A 20403-nucleotide genomic window follows, 5' to 3' on the forward strand; every position below is an offset into this window, starting at 1 on the left:
TGCATGATCTGACCCACACCTTAGGACCCAACACAATGACCTGGCCAGGTAGCAGAAACTATGAGAGGAAGGAGATCGCGTGGGGCTACAAAAGGGAAGGCTTCTGGTGAGTGCTGGCAACGATATCGGGAGCGTGTTGCTTCTGAATTTGTTTGGCGGATGCGTTGGTTTGGCCCTTATTACCTGGCTCATCACTGCTCTCTCTCTCTCTCTCTCTCTCTCTCTCTCTCTCTCATAGTATGTTTAATCTATCAAAGTTATCGCCTTATGTTTCAGTGCTTAAGGTAGTGTTGAGCAACTAGCATCTAAGGCTAATTCATAAGAAAATAATATTCAGTTAGGTATTAATAGAAGACTGCAATATAGTGAGGCACTTCCTCCAGTACGCACAAATAACAGCAAACCAGTTATAAATGTTAGACGCGGGAGCATCTCTAAGAGCGGACATGTCCGTCTGTCGTTCACTAATGCTTCCGGAAACGAGGTGCTTACGTAGACTAGCAATATCCAGTATTAGGATCTTCAAACTCCCGCTTCACATTCGTAGACTTCATTGAAGCCCCATATGAGGACCCTGAGGCCCCCTCATGTCTAGTACATTTGTATTTGTTTAGCTGAATAATGGTACACATGCGACGAAATTTTATCACACTACTGGGCTGTAGCAGGGAAAATGTTGAAAAGATAATAACTGTGCTGAAAACATTAACTCGTCGTCGCTGCTAACGCCAGGCGACTTTATTCATTTTAGTGGGTCAGAAGTAGTGTTAATACTGGTACCATAACCCTGTCATGGTGGGACAAATATAGTACTCTTTCAGTTAACGCCATAGATGAATAATTACAGATGTCTGAGTTTTAATGTGGTATTTAATCCAACAATACGAATGTCTCCACCACAACCCTTTATTTTAAGTCGTCTGACACCATGAAGAATTTTTTTTAATAAGGTATTGAAAAGGTTTACTACAGCCTTAGGTATAGATTTCCTTTTTGTTGATAATGCCATAAGGAAGTAATATATCCTGGTAGTTCACGTCACATCTCAGGCTCATATGACTCACTCAACAGAATAAAATTATCTGCCGTTACCTGGAAAGCACTGTTGTACAAGAGTCGTCCATATCTTGAGAGGGGTAATAGTGACACTTACCTTCTGAGCCCTCTTATTCACTCAAAGTCATCTGGCCTGAGCTGGAGAATTATCCAGCCAGAGAGTTGGTTCGATTATTAGGGGGTTATAATAGAATTATACTGCCACAGTTGCCCCGATAATGAAAGGGTATTATTGATTATACTGATCGAACCATAGTGTTGATGATTTCTGTATGTTGTCCTCCTGTGATTTAACTAATTTTTAACTGCGATTCCCGTTCGATGCTGTCAGTGTTTGACTTGTCATCACAGCCTTTCTCCTCACAGTAATACTAAGTAGTTTATAATTTTATAATTACATTTAATAGTATTCCACGTTAGAAATTTAATTAGTGCAATTCTCTCTCTCTCTCTCTCTCTCTCTCTCTCTCTCCAGGTGTGTGTTGAACGATGAGTGTGTACAGTTGTCAAAAGCTAGCCCAGCCAACCTCGATTTTCTATTTTAACGAAGCGACCTTGACGACTGCAGCTTTCATAAACTTATTTTCTTCAGTATCTGTCAGTTTTCTATAATTTTTCGTTTATCTTGTTCCCGTTGAGTTTTTCTTTGGCCTTTTTTTCCGTACAGTATTCGTGTTTACTGTCTACATTAATTTGCTAGTACTTCTTTTCCCCTTGCCATATTTTCCGTATTCCTGTTTCATTATTCTTATTTATTTTCTTTACTCTTTCTGATTCGTTTCTGCTAAAATTTCCCCACCAACCAGCAGTCGGGAAACACACACACACACACACATGATGAAATTTCATGTTGGGTGTTACAAGAATGTGCAAAGGAGTTAAGTAAACCATTATTTTTAATTTTCAAGAAATCTTTGAGTCAAGGGAAACTACCTGATATTTGGAAAAAAGCAAATATAGTCCCCTTATTCAAGAAAGGAAATAGACAAAATCCTCTCAACTACCGACCAGTATCACTGACTAGTGTTGTAAGCAAGGTATTAGAAAAACTTATAAGAAAAGCTTGGGTAAATCATCTAGAAAACACAGTATGATAACAGAAAGACAGTTTGGTTTCAGAAAAGGAAAATCATGTGTTACTAATCTGTTGAGCTACTATGACAGAGTAACAAACACAATACAGGAAAGGGAAGGATGGGTGGACAGTATCTATTTAGATTTCAAGAAAGCTTTTGACACAGTACCACACCAAAGACTTTTATGGAAGCTGTACCATCAAGGAGGAATTCGAGGCAAACTGTTTTGTTGGATGCAAGACTTTCTCATAAAAAGAGAAATGAGGACAGTACTAAGAGGAAACTACTCATCATGGAAAGAAGTGACTAGTGGAGTACCACAGGGTTCGGTGCTGGCACCAATCATGTTTCTAGTGTACATAAATGATATAAACATTAACACTGGAAATGAGAGCTATCTGAATATGTTTGCAGATGATGCAAAAATACAAAGGAGAATTACTAGCACAGACTTGTAGGGAGCTACAAGAAGAATTAAATAAACTTCATGAATGGAGTAGTACATGGCAAATGGAATTCAATGTGGACAAGTGTCATGTAATCAAGTTTGGTAAAAGTGGAAAAAGACCTGATTGGGATTATAAGTTAGGAAATAAAACCCTATACACATCAGAAAGAGAGAAAGACCTAGGTGTGATTATCAATAACAGACTATCTCCGGCCGACCACATCAGCGAGAAGGTACGGAACATGTATACACTGCTTGCAAATATGAGAATAGCATTCACATACATAAATGAAGACATGCTAAAAAGGATAATAACATTCATTAGACCAACCCTGGAATATGCATCAGTAGTCTGGAGTCCTCATCTCAAAAAGCATATAGACAAGATTGAAAAAGTTCAAAGGGCCGCTATGAAGAAAGACTAAATAAACTGAATCTACCAACACTACAGGAGAGAAGGAAAAGAGGTGACATGATAATGCTATATAAGTGCATATCAGGAAAGGAGAAAATAGACATAAATGATTACTTAACATATGGAGAAGCATCAGCAAGAGGACACTGCAAAAAACTGCATAAGAAGAGAGGTGATAAAGACGTAAGGAAATTCAGTTTCCCAAACAGAGCAATTGATCAATGGAATGCACTACCGAATGAAATAGTGTGTGCCAAAACAATTCACAAATTTAAGGATATGTACGATAAATATGGTCTAAGACACGGGACAATACGAGCTTGACTCATTCCTGTAAAGATACAATTAGGTAAGAACAATTAGGTAAGAACACATACATCAGTTTTAACGGTGGAGGAAGAAAGCCACCAACCTCAGTACACACACACACACACACATCAATAGTAAGGGTGGGGAAAGAAAGAAGCCACTAGCGATCTGCCCTCGGTCCTTTGTTTCATGCTACTCCGGAAGAGGATAGGTAAGAACAAAGGGTATATCCGGTAAGATAGCTGTTTCAGTCACCTCTATCGGCCTTTGTCATCATTATCACATCGATGACGTGTGTTATTCATACCATCTCTTGTCTTTATTTACGTTAGGAGACTTCAAAAATGGAGACAGATCTATGCATTAGCCTTCTTTAACCTATCCAACGCAAATTTTCTAAAGCTGAATATAACTGTCTGGAGTTAGCAGGAATTTATTATAACGCCATCTTCATAAAGGGGTTTACCCATATTCATTTTCCTTTTTCTCTGTTATGATAGTTTTCTCCCCAGTTTTCTCTCCCCCTCCACATTATTTCGGTTTTCCATTTTCCAGCGAATCAGGGTTAGGAGGTCGAATGCGGAAAATGGATGATAAACGAGTCATAATAAAGGGAACATGACTGCCCTACCGAGTTGTCATCATCTTTCATTGTGGCTCATCCAAACATTGCATCAAATAAGACGTGAAAAAGATGTAAGGAAATGCTATACCCAGTATATAGTTTTACTATGAGAGCAACTTACTCTTAGAACCAGCAGTACCAATGCTACAGCAGATTAAGTTGCTTGGGCCCAAACACTCAGATAATGTATGATGAAATGGCCAAAGATAGGACATTGCTGACCTGAGTCATTCCCTCAAAGCCAATAAATGAATAATGATAATAATAAGAATAAGAATAAGAATGATACTGTAGCCAGTACGCAGTATCAATAGGCAAAGTTGTTAAAAGTACGGTACCCAACACTGTTACTTTCGATAAAGCATTTGAAACGAGGTTATTGAGAAACGTATACGGAGTGGGTAAGCTAGAGGGGACCAAGGTCATAAGAGCCTGAGATGTGACGTGAAAGATGTTGAGAGAGTGGGGGGGGGGAGGGGTAAACAGAGTGGCGAAAAAGGTATTTGAGTGAGTCTGAAGGAGGAAGAAGGCGTAGTAGAATAAGAAGGTGGATAGATACTATGGTACGGTACAGGAGTGTGTGGGAAGGCAAGGTATGGAGGTGGATGAGGTGAGATGACTGACAGGGGAGTGAGTTGGTTGGATGAAGTATGTACGAAAGAGCACGAGAATTTGGCACCCACAGTTGAATTTGATGGTTGTAGAACTGGCGCCTGGTGGTTTAGTGGGTAATTATGGCACTCCAATCGGATTGAGCCTGTGTAGGTTTATATCCGAGGGATGGTTGAGGTTTACTGCTCACGTATTGCTACTCAGGGTTGAGTGAGGCTGGTCACTCTCATCTTAACTGTCAGGACTAATTTGCCAACCCCCGGGCTCCTACGCTCCTCATGGGGCAACGCGCAACGTAAGATTGGATGATGGGTGGATGGATGTAGAATTGACTGTCAGGCAAAGTGAACAGCATGCATAGAAATAGGAAAAGAAAAAAAAAGTGGGGTGGTTATGTCTGTGAGGCAGCCTCAGGATCCCGGCGGCTTGAGAGGCAAGGGAATGAGTGTGTAGCCCATTTCACAGAGGAAAGAACCTCAGTACTTAATATAACGTAAACATTTTTGCAGATTTTCATATTTACCGAAGAAAAAGTAGGCTACTGTATTTGAAAGTCATGCTACTTAAGCTAAAGTAATGAAAAATGTAAAAATTCTGCTAAGTTACTGGAGTACATTACAGTAAATTTTCCTTGTTACAACTGTCAGTAAGGTACATGTAACTCTACTTCGTTATTTTACAGCCGTCAGTGGGGTACACATGCAAAACAGTGGGACATGCAAACTGTAGAACAGAAAACTTATATTTTATTACAGGAAGTAACAAAAAAAAAAAAAAATCCACAAGGTTCCAAACACAGATTGACTGTCGAAGTTTTGACGCAACTTTAACAAAGAAAGGGTCATTGCTGGCTAAGAAATGGCGTCGCTGCCTTCAGGGCAAAAATAATACGTGATATGATCCCGAAAATAAATATTTGGTCGCCTCTAAGCATATGAATTCTCATAAAACATCTTCAGCATTTAGTCTCCAATCGTATCAGTATCTTTGCAAGTACTTTTTGTTAAGAATGTAGCCTAACATCTTGCTTTTCCTTCGACCTCCCCCCCAGCTGCCACCCTCATTCATTCTTTCGCGGTTGTAGTTGTGGTGGTGGTGGTGGTGGTAGTAGTAGTAGTAGTAGTAGTACTAGTAGTAGTACTAGTAGTAGTAGTAATCATCATCATCATCATCATCATCATCATAATAATAATAATAATGGTATTATACCGCTCCATATCCCTCCATCTACCACTTTTTTTTTTCTTTTGTCTAGTAATATCTTATTTAACCATTATGATAGTTCCTTGATGCCTCCCCCACATCCCTCTGTCTCTCCCCCACACCCCTAATTTCTTTCTTCTACACCCCTCCAGTCCCTCCCTTGCACCCTCCAGTCCCTCCCTCACACACCTCATGTCCCTCCCTCACACCCCTCTGTCCCTCCCCTGCACCCCTCATGTCCCTCCCCCACACCCCTCATGTCCCTTCCCCACAACCGTCATGTCTCCCCCACATCCCTCATGTCCCTCCTTCACCCCCTCATGTCCCTCCCCCACCCCTCATGTCCCTCCCCTTCCTATTTCACAGCATTCACGTCTTTCTCTCACACCCCTCATGCCTGTCCCCTACAACCCTCGTGTCCCTCTGCCACCTCCTTCACAGCCCTCGTGTCTTTCCCATACACCCTTCATGTCCCTCCCCCACCTCCTTCATGGCCCTCATACCTGTCCCCCACACCCCTCATGTCCCTCCCCCACTGCCTTCACAGCCCTCATGTCTTTCCCTCACACCCCTCATGTCTGTCCCCCACATCCCTCATGTTTCTCCAACACACCCTTCATGTCTCTCCCCCACACCTCTCATATCCCTCCCCCCCACACCCCTCATTCCTTTCCCACACCAATCATGTCCCTCCCTCACACCCCTCGTTTCTCCTGCAACACCCCCATGTTTTGCAGTGTATCACAGTCTTCCTATTTTCCCTTTTGTCCTTGTGCCATGCCTAGACTCAGGAGTTTCCCAGTATGCACTCAGCACAATACAATTTTGTTTTGTGTGATCTGAATGTTTGAGTTTTCCTCCCTACCACAGTACTCTATATATTAGCTACTGCTCCATTTGTTGGTCTGATAACTGTATAAATAACAATGCAAGAAATCTCCCTAGAGCTGAATAAAACAGCTTTGCAGTTGTTGGAATAATGTTGAAAGACCATTGTGCTGATGATGTTAATAATGCTGGATTCTAACTTCTTCAGTATTAAAGGTTTCTCCTCAGTTGAATGAATTCATTTGCCAAAGGTCAGAATAAAAAAAAAAATGATATAATCATATTTAATGGATTAGCTGATTGCCATTTCTTCACCTTGTAGATGGTCCAAGGTGTTAATCTCTCAAAGTAATTACCGTACACTACCGGTATACACTAGAGTTATTCTTATGTGAAGATTTGTAACGGTATGGTAGGGTAAATGTGGTCTAATCATGTTATTATGTCACACTGCAGGTATGAGAGTTATGAGTTCTGCATGGCAGAGCACACTGGTACCCATCTAGATGCACCCTCTCATTTCGCAGAGGGTATGTGGTCTCTTGAACAGATCCCTCTTGATCACCTCATTGCTCCAGGTTGGTTCATCCACACTGCTTATTCTTTCAACTGTGGGCACAGGCTGACCCTCTTTTAAGTCAAGAATATATTTGAGTACATTACAACTCTATTCATATGGTTGATACTGTAAACTGGAATTTACTGTAGACTTGTTAGCAAAAACAAGAACGTCAAAGAAAGATGACCTATACTGAGGACTTTTTTTCTCCCATTTTTTTTACACATGTTTTTAGACTAACTCTGGATTCAGGTGACTTCTGGCTGTCTTAGATTCATAGTGTTGATGTCTGAGAGTGTGGGTCTTGGTTTTACTATCACAGTGGCCAAGTAGTTTGCGTTGCTGTCTACAAAGCTGCCAGTGTGATAGTGCCTGGCTTTAAACCTTGGGGCAAGCAGCTGGTGCCACTCAGCTCAGGTGTCCATCCACACTTTCTGAGTTGATAGGTACAATAAGTATGTAGGGTAACATCTAGGGGAGGTAACAGTAGGAATGTGGATGATGCAGTGGCCTTGTATCAGGATAATGGGTGAATAACTTGCTACAGGCATAAAGGCCTAAGTTATGGAGATGGACACAATGGTTAAGCACAGCAGCATCTGCTCACACTTTTACCTTCACTTTTATTACTAAGTGATTTTGTTAATTTGGAAAAAGACTTTTATTGCATTTCAAAAGAGACCCTTTTATTGAAGGAGTGAGTTTTACCAGTACACTACTGTTTAGGAGCAATGACCTTCGCTGTTGCTCTAGAAAGTTTTATTTTACAAGTCAGTTAGTCATTCAATCCAGAACACATTCTGTTTTCTTCTATCTGTCTATCTATTGCCAGATGCCAAACTCCCATAAGGGGTGGCCATTTGACTTTGAGTTATTTGTTTTATGGGGAGGGGCACTAACCCTCCACCAACCCACTTGTTGACACTGTTTTCTTACACCTATCAATCCTTTAATCCAAGTGACCTCTTGCTTGCTCTCATGATTCATTGGAACCACTGTTTTTTAAATTTATTAACCAACCAGGATGAGTTCTTGCTTGCTTTCACCATTCATTGGTGCATCTAAATATATTTTCCAGTTTATTTGCATAAATCTTCCATCAGTCCAGGTGCACTCTTGCATGCTTTCATGAGTCTCTTGCAGCACCAAAATTGTCAAGTTTATTTTCACCAGTCCATTAATCCAGGTGGTCTTGCTTGCTTTCTCAAATGATGACGTATTTCAGAGTTGAGAGTAAGGACGGGACTTGAATGTACAATACTGTATTATTGTTGCGATGAGAAGGGGTAGGTTGAGGTGGTTTGGGCATGTGGAGAGGATGGAGGAAGGCTACTGGGTGCTGAAGGTGTGAGGTATGAACATTGAGGGTAGAGTTGCAAGAAACATACCAAAAACGACTTGAGACAAGGCCATAGTGTAGCCTTAACGGTAAGGGACTGAATAGAGAGGCTGGTAGAGATTGAGCAGTGTGAAGAGCTGCCATTAAGTGTTCAGGGCCAGTGCACATAAACACACTGTTGCATTTATAAAAACAAATGAATAAATGAACGAATCAGTCAGCCATTCTATCCAGATGACCCCTTGCTTGAACTATTCTGCCCATCAGTCACTTAATCCAGATGATTCCTTTCATGATTATTTTACACTGCTAGGTTTATTTCCAACTGACAGTGGTGCCCACAGAAACACATAAGATATGTGCTTGTAGTGAAATATATGAGCCCAGCTTATTCTTTGTAAAGTAACACTTAAAAAAACTGTGCCTCACGTATGTTATTGTAACCAACCATATTTTAAGCACTGGATGTGAAGAAGATGTTTTCCAGCTGCAGCCTGATAAATATGACAGTTCCTTTTCCAACTGCTGAGGGTATGAAACAAAATGAACTTCTTGCTTGCACTCATAATGCTGTTGTTGGCAGGTGTGGTAGTGGATATGCAAGACAAGGTTGCAAAGGATCCGCTGGCTGAGCTGACCACAGACGACCTGATGGCTTGGTTGGATAAACATGGACCACTGCCAGACAGGGCCATCATACTCCTCAGAACAGGATGGGCCAGCAGGTAATTCTAGGCTAGCATTTTGACTGTTGAACGTGTTGGTTGGTTATAAGGTTACCCACCAGCATATTAAATGATTTCCAAGTGTACAGGAAATCATTTGGCTTGTCACTCAGTGTAGAGTTACACCTGAAATAAAGTACCATTACACAGAGTGAGTGGATGATGGGCATTGCCACCAGGAAATAAAGCATCTTGAGCTGGCAAGAACTGAATAAAGATAACATTCTAAAGCATTAAACATATGGATGGGAATTTATAATGCATGGAAAAGTAACCACATGTGGAAGTATTACTGTATAAAAAATTATAATTTCTACAAGTTAATACTTGAGGAACATATGTATGTACTCCAGTGATCCAGTGAGGCAACAGTACTTTATCAGAGGACTATACACTGTACTGCCATAGTCAAATTAATACCTAAAGACACTCATTGTAAGGATGTGTTACTCATCCTTCAAAAGTCCTCCCTTTCCTTTCCCTATTTATATAATTGCATTTCCATGTACCATTGTTATTCTCTTTCCTCCTATACAGTATATCGTACTTGGACTTTCATATACCCATATATTTGTCATCTCTTTCTGCTCACCTATACATGTTTAATGCTACTTTACTGAAAGCTGTTTTATAACTGAGTTATTGATCATGTAATATCTGTTCATCACATAAGTTCATACTGATTCATAAAGTGTTTGAAGTCCTTTTTTCTTATACCCATCAGTTATAAATCAAAAGCTTGTTTTTCACCTGAACTATAATTTGTTCGCTTTAAGTAATATCTCCATCTTTAATGCTGAGTTATAACAAGAAATTAATTTTGGCATATAGTGGTAGGTGGGAGCACTCACCATCCACTCACTCAATGTAGTGCTGCTCTCGGGTGTCTGCCCTTTCCTCTCCTCCCTCCTTTCCTTCCTTCCTTCCTCTTCTGTCTTTCTTTACTTCATTCTTTCCTCGCCCTTCTGCCTACAGGTGCCTTTACACTTCCTCTTCTGTCTTTCTTTTCTTCATTCTTTCTTGTTCCTTCTGCCTATGGGTGACTCTACATGGAGTGACAGGCCAAATGGTTTCCTGTACACCAGGAAACCATTTACTGTGCTGGGTGGTAACCAAATATGGCACCTGGTGGTTTAGTGGGTAGTTAAGGCGCTCCAATTGGATTGAGCCTGTTAGGTTTATATCCAAGGGGTGATTGGGGGTTGTTGCTCACGTAATGCCACTCAGGGAGAAGTGAATTTGAATCGGTATACAATTTACAGTACCTGACCAACACCCTCAACTGGCCTGTTAGACCAGTAGACTACTATGTCCATTTTACATTAACCTGGTGTAGAGTGTTGTCCTGCAGCTTATTTCACATAGGTCAGTGGAGGAAGAAGACAGTACAACAGCTGTACATCTTCTCCATACCATCTCTTCATGATTAGCATCATATTTTATTGTTAATCTGTTGTTATGTTATAACTGATCAGCGAAGATGGAGAGATGGCAGTTTTAGGCCAAGTTAGAGTAAAAGCATAACAGAGGCATCTGCTCCCACTCCCCTCCCCCCTCCTTTTTTTTTTTTTTTAACAACCAGAAAAAACTTTCACCAGTAACTTGGCCTAAAATTACTGTATTTCCATCTTGCTGAGCTGTAATAAGACTAGAATATGAAGCTCATCATGAAAAAGTGTCTTGAAAAGGATGTACAGGTACAGCTATATTATTGTCTTATTCTGCTACTGAGCTACAAGAAACAAGCTGCAAAATGGGAAATCTCTGCCAATTTAGGGTGGATGTACCATTAACTTCCAGTCTTACCACCACAGGTATGGGAACAAAACTGCATACTTTGGCACGAGTACCAACGACACCAACAACCTCATATTTCCAGGTGAGATTATACTATGTGTGTGAGTGTACAGAGAGAGAGAGAGAGAGAGATGAGAAGGATATCTTGAAGTGGTGGCATCAACATGACTGGGTGGCCCCGCTGTGCAGTTTTACAAACATTCCTCAACTCCCTCCCTCTCCCCTGAAAGAAGGAGGGTGGACTGCAAGAGAGGAGCAACTTCAGCCCGCAATCCACTGTATCCTAAGAGTCTGAGTGAGTTACAGATTGATGCTAATGATGTCTGATGATGCAAGTAAATGAAAGGAATGCAGGCAGCAACAAATTTTAACCTTATGACCCTATTTATCCACAGTAGGATATGAGAGTGGTACTGCTGCATATCAGGTAGTGTTAGAGTAAGAAATGGTAAACAGTGATGATGGTGATAATGGTGATGAATGATGATAGAGACAGACGAGTGAAAGTAAACCAGACAGCAGCAAATCTTGATCCTTATGACCAAGCTTGTCACTGGGGAGGGATTGTCAGAGTAAATTGATGATGTTCATACTGATAATGTTTCCTGTATGGCCACATGGTTTTTTGCCTTTTTTTTAGTGTTCCCTTTTAGTTTTAAGTGTACTGTACAATAATTACAGAAGTTCCAGTGCTGCTTGTTATACTGATGTGCCAGGTGTGATACAGTATTCTATAACAGTACCAACATAGCTAAAGTACAGTATAACAGTGACTTGCTGTATGCCACTGATGGTGATGAATGATGATGATGATGATGATGATACATCTTCAGGCATGTCTGTTGGAGCAGCCCAGATCTTGACATCATACGAGCAAGTGAGCGGGCGTAAAGTGGTGGGTGTGGGGCTGGATGCACCCTCCATCGACTATGGCTCATCCAAGCTCTTCCCCACTCATGTTGAACTAAACAGTCACAACATCTACATCCTTGAGAATGTGGGAGACATGTCGGTAAGGAGATGGGATGGGAAGGAGGGTTGGATTGAGGGGTTGGGGGATAGGAGGGATAATGAAAATACATAGAGGGAAAATGATTTAAAAAATGAGGTGAGAAGGATGAGACTGTGGACTAAGAGATGTAAAAAGCGAGAGACAGAAGGAGAGTGAAAGTACTGAAGGTATCAGTAAGGAAAGGGGTGTGAGGGTTGTTGTTTGTTATCCCAGGCTGATCTAGATGTGAGCACAGTGGACTGCAGGAAACTGACCACTTCAGCCAGACACTCCTAGAGAGTATTTGTTTAGGTTATTTTGAAGGTATGTCTTGTGAAAATGAAGTGTTTGAGGTGAGTGTGCTGTGGTGGTGTAAAGGGCAGGGCATTACAGCATGTATGAGTTGTACACTGTTTTGTTATCAGGCTGTTGTGAAAATAAACATTCTTGAGAACATTGCAAACATGTCAGTAAGAGGATGGGGGGATTGGGTGGGGGTGTTAGAGGTTACGAGGGGTAAAATGAAATGACAGAGATGGAGAGAGAGAGAGTATTTAGATGGAGAGAGAGCGAGAGAGAGTATTTAAGCTGTTGGTAAGAAGTTGGGGTTAAAGATGTTGAAAGAGTGAGAGTTCAGGTTGTAGGTAAGAAGGTGGGATGGGAGGGTTGGGTTGAAGAGTTGGGGATTAGGAAGAATAAAGGGAAGAGATGGATGGAAAATGAAAGTATTCAGGATGTTGGTCAGAAGGTGGGATGGAAAGATGGGATTGGGGGTTAGATGAGGTAAAAGGAAGTGATGGAGATGGCTACATGTATTTAACTTATTGTGAAAGATGGAGGATGGAAGGGTTAAGGGCTAGGAGGAATAAAACAGAGAGAGAGTGAAACTGTTCAGGTTGTCATGAAGGTGAGATGAGTGGGCTGAATCCTACAAAAGAGAAAATTAGGAGATGGAGGGAGTGAGAGCACTAGAAGTTACATATTTTCTTCATATACAGACAAAGTCTCACTGCCATACAGTGTAACACCTTTCATACATGACCTGTAGAAAGTGCCCTTGGTATGAAAGGAGAGCCCTCTCAAGGTCAGGTGTGGCAACAGGTCCCTAAACCTTTTCCATTCATTTTTCATTCTAGCAGTGGAACTAGCCTCTGTTTCTCTTCCCACACTTCAAGTAGCTGCTTCCCCAACTGACATTTTTCGTTCCTGTCGTCTGCAACTCGTATGTATTTCTTCTTGTATGTCTTCTCCAGGTCATGATATTATAACACTTTTACCCACAGATCATACAGCTCTTCTGCTTCTCTTCTTTCAGTATTCAACACAGTTTACATACACTCTTTAGTAGATCCTTTCCATTCCTCTCACAGGGTGCTCCATAAGTAGCACATCTCATACCTCACTGGGTGATTTCTTGTATGTTGGAGGGATGATTTGGTAATGTTATCAGTGTCTAACCTGCATCACTTATTCATTTTCCTCTCAAACTCTCACATCCACATCCACACCAGCACTCTGAGGTGTCCCTATCACATATGAAATATCTGAAGGTGAGTTTCTAGAGGAGCTTATTTGTGGACCACCCTGTAGCCGTACATCCCATGTGCAGCTTGCACAATTAAAGAATTATGGATATACTGTGTTTATCACAACATAATTACTGGGATTATTTATTTATTTATTTTTTTTTTTTTGCCATAGTAGCAGTGCATTCCATGCAGATTTAGGAAATTGGGTTTAGGTGATGATGATTGTTATTTATTCTTTTATCTATTTATGTTTATTTTTATTTTATTTATTTATTTTTTTTGTACCCTCACTGCGATACTTTTACCATATCAGTAGTGCACCCAACATAAATGTGGAAGATGGTGATGGACTGTTATGAGTGATGATGTGTATGGTAAAAGGGTGTTAATGACAATGATGATGAGTATGATGGTACATGTAAATGATGACAGTAATAATAATGATGATGACAGTGACAACAGTGATGATGATGATAATGAAGAGTACACCAGTCTTGACAGTACTATATCAGGTGATTTAAACTCTTGACTATGATGACATTACTGTATTTTTACATATTTTACTGGGCATGATGATAACTGTCCCACTTTTATGCTCACTATTTCCTTGTTTTTTTGGCTCCTACCTCACTCCATCCTTTTATTGGAAAAAAAGGTCATGATGATGGTGATGATTAAAATGACATCATTTATTAGAGCAGATGTAGGTATCATGATAATGACAGTGATGACAATAATATCCTTACACTCTGTCCACCTGACAGGCACTTCCAGCAACTGGGTTCGAGCTGATAGTGATGCCCATGAAGATGAGGAGTGGGAGTGGTGGCCCTGCCCGCATCATTGCCAAAATTCTTGATGGGTCCAGTGTTGCGCCCCACCTCCAAGTACCACCAGCATCCCTCCTTGTGCTGCTCCTTTTTATTTGGGGGCTCTAGATGGTGATTCTGTGCTTAAATCACAAAGTATAATGCAAGTTCCTCATTTCATTTCTGATGCATATGAAGAAAGTGGAATGTGTTTGGCCATACTGTATCATTGTTGACTGCAAATTGTAATCCAGGATGGAGATTGACCATACCTAGTAGAGTAGTTACAGGCATTCCATGAATGACCCCTTCCCCTACCCCCCAAAAAAATGGGGGGTTTCATTCCACTTTCCAATTAAAGGTTTAAGCATACTAACATAAGGGCCATATTTTGAGTGGTTTTGAAGATTTTATAACACCTTTTTCATGGCAGCTTCCTTTACATGTTACACCTTGGTATCTTCTTTTATGCTGCTGATGCAAACACTGTCAGTATTAAAATGATCTATAAATAAATGATTTACAAAAGAATGTAAGCAGACTAGAAGGGGTACTATTAGACCCTCACATGCCACCTTGAATAGCTATGGTTTAAACATTTTATTTTGAACATTCTAAAGCTACTGTGACTCAGTCTCAGCTAAATAAAATTATCTGGCATTAGCTGGAATAAAATGCCAAAGTTGTCCCAGCCATTAGAGGGTTAAGTTTGCATTGTCTACCATCCCCTGACACTTTCTTCTTAGACTGTACAAGATGATTTTAACACCACCACTACAATGATTTATCATGTATTAGTTTAATTGTACTACCTCCAGGCATTACTATTCGGCTTTGGAATAATGTCAAACAGTAAAGAGGTTAAAAAAGGCTATATCTAACCCCTACAGTTCAAAAACCTGTGCCTAACCTGAATAAATTTGTGTGATAATACTATAGCAAAAATATGTTATAAAATACATCATCTGCTGGATGGGAATAATCTTAAAATTTTCACCACCCCCTTGCTTTAAGACAGTAGATAGTAATGTTAACCCTTTCACTGCAGTTTTCAAATGGAGATAATTTATTCTTGTTGACTATGGTTGACCTTTAATCAGCAAAGAGAAACCATACATAGGCTTGGGGGGGGGGGAGTTTCCATTGATTTTGTCACTGCTGGTGGAACTAATATATATATTTTATTCTGGTTAGCTAGTTTCTGACAGTTTATATATTGTAGAGAAATAGCACACAGATGCAAGGTTAATCTTTCATTGTGCTTGGTCGTATGTTTTATTTTCCTCTGCTTCCTGTCCTATAACTTGTAAGGTCAGACACTTCATTCTGGATAACATCTGACAATACGTTTATCACAGAGAAATCCCACATGAGCAAAAGGTTAAGCCTGCCTCATCCACAAACATATGCCGTCTATTGCTCTGTTTTCTGTCCTGTCTTGTGAGGTAATACCAGGCATGCTGTATCCAACATGTTACATCTTGCTTTCTTCTGCTTTTTCTTTATATTCCTCCTCTTTTTTTCCTATATTCAAAGAGTATAGATAGTAATTCTAAGCTTCCAGTGTCTGCCATCTTCTGTTTTATTTTACTGTGAAGTCCTGATTTATTTGTCTTCTAAAGCTGTATTTAGATGCTGATTTTATGCATGCAGTGTCCATCCACCATCATTTGCTTTTTCCTTCTTTTTTTTTTTCTTTTTTCTTTTTTCTTTTTTTTTTTAAATCTCACATACAGTTGTAGTTTGTAATAGTAAGCTTGTATTGTCCATCACATTTTGCCTTAATATAAAATTTCCTCTGTCATCTGTCCTGAATCTCCTCTGCAAAATTCTTTTTCTCTAAGGCTGTAGATGGTTGTCCTAGGCTTGCGTAGTCCACCACTCTTTCTCTTAATTTCCCATGCCTCATGGGGCAACGTAGGACTGGATGATGGATGGATCTCTCCCTCCCACCTTCTAAGGCTGTTTATGGTAATTCATTTCTAACACCCATCATACATTGTTTGTTTCAAACAGCCATGTGCAAATGCAGACACATGAAACAGAGACAGTCTTGGCTCATGCACACAATCACTGGGTCACTTTTAGCAGACAAGTCACAGTGGGGAAAGTGAGGGAGTGGTAGAAGATGTGAGCAAGTGGGGGTGAAGCAAACACTGCTCTCCCACTCCCCCCACTGTAACTCATCAGCCAGAAGTGACTTAGGTTTCTCTGCACCAGGCAAAGGCAGTGTCTGAGTTTAATGTGTCCACAAGTGTACCTCCTGGGGCATAGGAGGGAAGATTGTGCCTTGGATAACTTTCCCCTTTTATGTTTCCAGATGGGTCATAGAGCCTTACTTTAACTCTGAGCATGTGAATTGGATTAGGTTGTTGAAAATGAAGTCTGTGGCCTACTACTGAGTGTTATATGATTTACCAGGCATGTGATTTCACTCTTCATCTCATTCTCTTACCCTCATCTTCACCCCCTCTCTCCATACTTCCTTTCTCTAACTACAGATTTCTCACACAGTTGTTTTGTACAGTACAGTTGTACCTGAGTTACATTGTCTCCCACCTTCCAGCATTCATCATGTGCCTCTAATTCTACCATCATCCTTGTATGTTTTTTCTTTCAGCAACCTTCCCCATTAATGCCTCCTAAAGAATGGTAACACCCAGTGTTGAGGGATTTGAGACTAGTGTAGGTTACTCCTGTTTACCCCTGTAGGTATTACATGATTGACAAAACCTCAGTCTCTTAAGGATTTGAATCACCATGCACCTCTAGTGCCCAACCTTCTCAATGACTGGTTCCCTCAACTAATACACAATCTGACATGTATTAATATTTCTGAACTGTAGGTATGCCATTTCAGTTACCATATCAACTTTTAACTGCCCCCTCCCCATTCTGCATGCAAGCACAATAATGGAACTCTTTATCGCCGTCCAAGCATTGTGTCCTTAGAAATAGATAGCTGCTGTTATCTGTCTAATTTGTCTTGTTTACCCATGAAAATCTTATCTCCTGCTGTTGAATGTTATTATGCATTTCCTCATTTATCTTTTATGATAATCTGTACCAGTATTTTAATAGTTCTCCAGCTTTTATTTATTCTTAATCTGTTTTCTGGTCCTACCTCACCCAGTTCTTACCTAGGAAAAAATGGATCAGGATAATGACGATAACAAATATTTTTCTTACTACTTACTTCTCAGTAGCTTGATACTCAGGGTATCATAGTCAATGAGAACTGAACAGAGATGTGTGCAAAATGGCAGAGGGTAACTAATTAAGGGATATGATAGTGACTAGCTGAAATGTTCCTACCTACAGTAGGATTCAAATATGTACACTATATGCCTGGCCCTCACAATTAAAGCTTAGCACACTACAAGCTGAACCACACAGTAGAAAATATTGTACATTATGGTCTTGAAGTAACGTGAGATTATTTCTCACCCCTTCAGTATCAGAGGTCTTTCCTGAACTGAATAAAAATCACATGGGAGTAGCAAAAGTAATATAAAAGGTAAGCCAATGAACTGAAAGGATCAATTCCTGTCCCCTGTCATGTGTATTTCTCACTTCTCATGTCAGTACGTCTATCTTCATTACCCCTTATGTGCCATATACTGTATATTTTCTGCCATACTGTCAAGTTGCCTTCCTACATTAAAACATCTATCTATCTATCTGTATGCCTAGGCTGCTTCCCCCATGGAAAGGGAGGTAGCCGAGACAGGACGACACACTCCCCATTTACTCATCCATTCAAACACAGTCATTCGCATCTTAGCCCCAAAGGGGCTCTTTCACCACCTCTCAGTCATAAATTTCACTTCTTATATTCTAGACCATCTTTTATCATAATTTCATCTTTCCAGTGTTAACTGGTGCTGCATATTTTTTCAGTTTTTGATTAAACTGAAGCTAGTGATTATAGACATTTATAAATAGTAAACTTGTAATACATATGTGTTGTTATTTGTGTGATTGTGTGTTATATGCATGTATATTAACATGCATCTCATTTTGTGATAAGCTAGATGCTATGGTTCAGGATGTTCATCATAGTTTGCAATAAACTGATATTACCTTAACTGGTAAGTGAGTGTGGTAATGGCTTTGAAATGTAATAATGCTGTATACATTATTTTTTGAGGTATGGTAATGGATTTTTTGTATCTGAAAGTAATATTTGTATCAGTTGTAGAAAGTTAAATCCCCTACTGTACCACAGGTTTTATTTTTTCTAACTAATATTTAAGTGAAAATGTACTAACATGTAAATAAAAATTACAATGTACTGTCTCTTTTTATCATAGCTGAAAGTCATGCACATCCATTGGTAACATAATTAATGCTTAAATAATTCCATATGGATATAATAATTCTCTCTCATCTTAAATGTCGGGACCAACTGCCTAGCCCCGGCCTCCTACGCTTCTCGTGGGGCAGTGTAGGATTGGATGATGGATGGATATTATAATATTTACTGTTACACTCATGATTCCTGATCTGTGTGAATATAAAGCAGGACACATAAACTATATTAGGGTTTGGTAAATTGTGCCGTACATAAAAATTAACTTTAAACAAAGTACCTTAATGGCATTCAGTAATTATTCACCAAAACTCCCATAGGAAGATTATATTCGGTCAAAATTACTAAGACAAAAAAATGTACATAAGACTGATGCGGCAATAATTCTGAAGGACAGCGTGGTGTCGTGTGCAGAGGTGTGCTGTGTGCAGCTTGTGAAGAAGCGAGTGGAAGAGGGCCATGGTTCAGATAACAGGTGGTCGTTATCTGGGCTGCACCTTGTGACTACTGTCAGCACATAGGCTGCGTTATCACCCTATCTGCATTATCGGGGATTGGATGTACTTACTGCTTGTGACAATGGAATAATTCACTGCTAAACTAAAGTGGAAAGTCCATGTAATTTTTATTTGTAGCACAGAAACCATTCCTTGAGATTAATATACTATATTAGAAAAAGGTAGGTGAAATCATTATCTGATGATCACAGATACTGGGCATGATTTCCATCCTCTACCACCCAGTTCTGTACTACGCCATCAGGAACAAAGGAGCCCACAATTAACCTAGATATCTTGACATTCATGGCAAGAGTGACCAGTCACATTTCCATGAGCTGCAATATGTGAGCAACAAACCCTAACCACTACTTGGAACTGATGCCTAATGGCCACATCTGGTTGGAGCACTTCAACCCACTACAGTATTGGTATCTATGTGTTGGTTATATGGTTACCATCCAACAGAGTTTATACTGTAAATAGTTTTATGGATGGCAGGAAACCATGTCACTTTTAACCCTGTGTGGAGACACTGTAAGTAGCTCTGCAAGTGACTGAATGGTTGGCACCCCAACCAAGAAACCTAACTAAGAGTACAGTATTAAAGACATTGAATATTTAGGCTGCCAACTTGAACCTGGTAGAGGTTCCATTATCCCCTTATTTCCAGTGGTTCTACAAGGGCCACTCCTGGGCCTTTTTTAGAGTTCAGAAGAGAGCTCTAATACCTGGACCCATGAGTTTCATTACTATGGACCAGTAGGAAAAAAGCAGGATGCTACTAGTGCCACCCCTGCAAAATCCCACAAACTGCAATTCTAGGCAGTAATTGGTTGAAGTGATGCCACAGAGAAGTATGCAAAGATGAAGTATATGAATACCTGAGTAGCTGATACACAACACACACACCACAAAGCCAGTCAGGAGACAGGACGTGTGTGCTGGGCACTCCCCAGGTCCTGTTCTCCCCACTTACTGTTTTTTAAACAGCCCATACACCACTGACCGGGCTAATGTATGGCCCGGCCTGCACTATATGTGCAGGGAATCTTTCAACGAACGAACGATGATACACAAAGCTAATCACCAACTCTCTCACAGTGAATATCCCACAAGTATTTTATTCCATCCAGTGCCAAACGCTGTTATTTAACTGAGAATGAGTCACAGAAGCCTGAGAATGTTAATACTGTACTTCCACCATTAACCCTTTCATGGTCGAAAGAATTTTAATTCCCTGTACTCTAATTTAGACAATATCAGACGATTT

General features: G+C 40.2%; 2 protein-coding genes across 2 annotated transcripts in view; both read left to right on the plus strand.

The window, feature by feature from the left end:
* The window catches only part of LOC145404086 (uncharacterized), a 201806-nt gene that overhangs the window by 128143 nt on the left and 53260 nt on the right, over positions 1-20403 (plus strand). The window lies entirely within an intron of this gene.
* On the plus strand, positions 7-14547 carry LOC145404025 (isatin hydrolase-like). Its single transcript, XM_080275627.1, has 6 exons — positions 7-106; positions 7029-7150; positions 9054-9195; positions 11010-11074; positions 11826-12004; positions 14277-14547. Exons 1-6 carry the CDS (start codon positions 36-38, stop codon positions 14448-14450), a joined length of 753 nt encoding a protein of 250 aa, XP_080131753.1. The 5' UTR covers positions 7-35; the 3' UTR covers positions 14451-14547.

Source organism: Coenobita brevimanus, chromosome 62 (genome assembly GCF_032717465.1).
Source record: "Coenobita brevimanus isolate Jiangsu-jjx chromosome 62, ASM3271746v2, whole genome shotgun sequence".
In the NCBI taxonomy this organism is placed as follows: Eukaryota; Metazoa; Arthropoda; class Malacostraca; order Decapoda; family Coenobitidae; genus Coenobita; species Coenobita brevimanus.